Source organism: Galeopterus variegatus, unplaced genomic scaffold, assembly GCF_000696425.1.
Source record: "Galeopterus variegatus unplaced genomic scaffold, G_variegatus-3.0.2 Scaffold7007, whole genome shotgun sequence".
In the NCBI taxonomy this organism is placed as follows: Eukaryota; Metazoa; Chordata; class Mammalia; order Dermoptera; family Cynocephalidae; genus Galeopterus; species Galeopterus variegatus.
Window position 1 is genome coordinate 105,745 of NW_007733118.1, and position 2,478 is coordinate 108,222.

The 2,478-nt window shown below is 34.2% G+C and overlaps 1 protein-coding gene across 1 annotated transcript in view; it reads right to left on the bottom strand.

The window, feature by feature from the left end:
- The window catches only part of LOC103606979 (COX assembly mitochondrial protein 2 homolog), a gene marked incomplete at its 5' end in the record, with an annotated part of 6,615 nt that extends 5,179 nt beyond the window's left edge, over positions 1-1,436 (bottom strand). The window contains one exon of the mRNA XM_008591537.1: positions 1,365-1,436. Coding sequence (XP_008589759.1) covers positions 1,365-1,436 — 72 coding nt within the window. The remainder of the gene's footprint in view (positions 1-1,364) is intronic.
- Positions 1,437-2,478: the final 1,042 nt, after the last annotated feature.

Here is a 2,478-nt window from a genome sequence, read left to right on the forward strand (position 1 = left end):
AGACAGAAAAACATCTATAAATTAGGTAATGAAGCAACATAAAATTACATAGAGGACTTAGAAAATAAGTCAAGGAGAAAATATGAAATTTATATAAAAATGAACTCAGACAAAATATGAAAAAAATCCACAACATTCTACCAAATAGTCACAGAGCTCAGACCAGCGGGGAAGAAAATTTCATATGAAGATCTAATCACCAAAGCAATGGCAAAATTATTGAACTGTAAGGGGGAAAAATCTAAACATAAAAGCTACCTTATACAACTGAAAGCATGTGAAAAACAAACAGCTATACTGAATAAAATAGTATGGGCTTTATTTTCCAAAAGCTTATTATTAAAACAGGAATACCCTTAGGTTTAGTTTCCATACAAACTAGCCTTTACATATAAAGGAAAATATTTTTCAAAAATTATTTCAAAACACTAATAGGTGTACGTTGTACACACAAAGAAAATTATCACCCTTAACTCAGAACTCCAGAAAATTCTTCTAACAGTAAAGATGGGAGTCACACTGAAAAAAGATTCTAGAAAGAAAAATTTTAAAAGCCCCAGAATGAAAAATACACAAAATGAAGACAGATGCTACACAGCTTCAAATATTATATTTAAACCCTTCAATCTGAGAATAAAGAAAAAAAGTTCAAAACTACAGAAAATGAAGATTGGAAGGCAGATTTTTAGTTGGTATATATTTTTAAAGGTTCTAGATATAAAACATTTGATGTATAAAATACAAATAGAATTAAATTTCTTTTCAAAGGTTTAAAATGCACTCTGATTGTTTAACAGTGCCTGGAAAAAGTCAACAAACTAGGTACTTTGGCTATTTGCCCACATCCAAGTCATAGCCTAAATACAGGTTCAGGAGATGATGGTCTTCCCAAACAAGTCAAACTAGATCCCTATGGCTTGTAGAAAGCATAACTACAAACAAATTCAAAATGCTAAAGCTTGAAAGAGCCTAAGTCTAGCCTCTTCATTTGATATAAGGAAACTGAGACTCACAGAGTTTTAGCACCTGCTAATCACCTACTAGCTGATTGACTAATTCTTTCTGCTGACCAGAGACTCAATTCCCAAACCTTAAAATTCATCCAGATGAGTTACAGTAATTATAATAAGGAAGTTGTTTTCATCATTTGTGTGCAAGGCAAAAAATAGAGAGCAAAGTTCTAAAACTGTCCCCCGAAGAAGTTTTCATCTCTCCTGGTTTTAGAGGGGAGGTCATACATATAAAGTCAATTTTTTCTGTCACACTAAAATTTGGGGGAAAATTTAACAATAACAGCAATATATAATATTCAAAAATGTTCTGTTTCCTTGTTCACCATTTCCATTCTTTGACACTTTTCTTACCTCATTCTTCAAGCATTTTCTCATCTCCCGATCAAGATCATTGCAATGACCAAAAAATTTCAGAATGGTGTGCTGAAAGGAAGAAAAGGGGTAAAATATTTCATCCCACAATATGTCAGGTCTATGGCACACAGAATATAAATACTTATTCCTATGGAAATGAGTTTTGTGTCACTTCGCTAATTAGCAAGTAATAGTTAAATCACATGTATAAAATATACAAATAAGCTTACCCAAGTCCTTCCTACGAAGGAGGAATATATGCTCTATGGATAGAACAAAAATAAAGACCTTTTCATTGATAAAAGGAAGTCCTACTAACCCACCAAAACCTCACAAAGACATAGGGTATAAGTTTTATCAACTAATACTCCTTCCTTTAAGGAGCGTGTTAAAATTGCAGCACAACCTATTCTATTGTGCCCTATTCTCTAGTACAGCACAAGTCTGTTACAGGGAATGGTGTCAAGCTGCACTGCAGCCACACTGACATGAGCAAAGAGTAATTTACTTCACTAGCAAATACACTGTCCCATAAAAGAGTTATTTAATAAACGCTTGGTGCAAGAGCCCTTTTTCTCATTTGCCTCCCTTCAAAATGTCATCAAAACACATCAGATACATAGCACTATCATTAGATGGCCTAAGTAAGCCATATAAATTAGCCAGTAATTTACAATACAGTATAAAAACAGATATGTCTAAAGTTCAAAGTCTGCTTTATTTGAAAAACAAAAATAAAAATCTTCTAGTGGTGTCAAGTCCTATGACTATTAAAATGGCAAAAAGTATGAATGCTCTGAAGGAGGTTAAGATGAAGCCTGAAGTTAAGAACCTGAATATTAGTAGGGCCAAAATTAGTGTATTTGCACTTCACAATTTTTAAGGGTGGGTTGGATAGCATGGGGATCTGTTATAATGACATGCCATAAATGCTGAACTTATAGTTGTAATAATAAGCACATCTTTTCCTTTTTTTTTTTTTTTTTTGACCGGTAAGGGGATTGCAACCCTCAGCACGGTGTGGTCTGCACCACGCTCAGCCAGTGAGCACACTGGCCATCCCTATATAGGATCTGAACCCATGGCCTCAGTACTACCAGCGCTGCTCTCC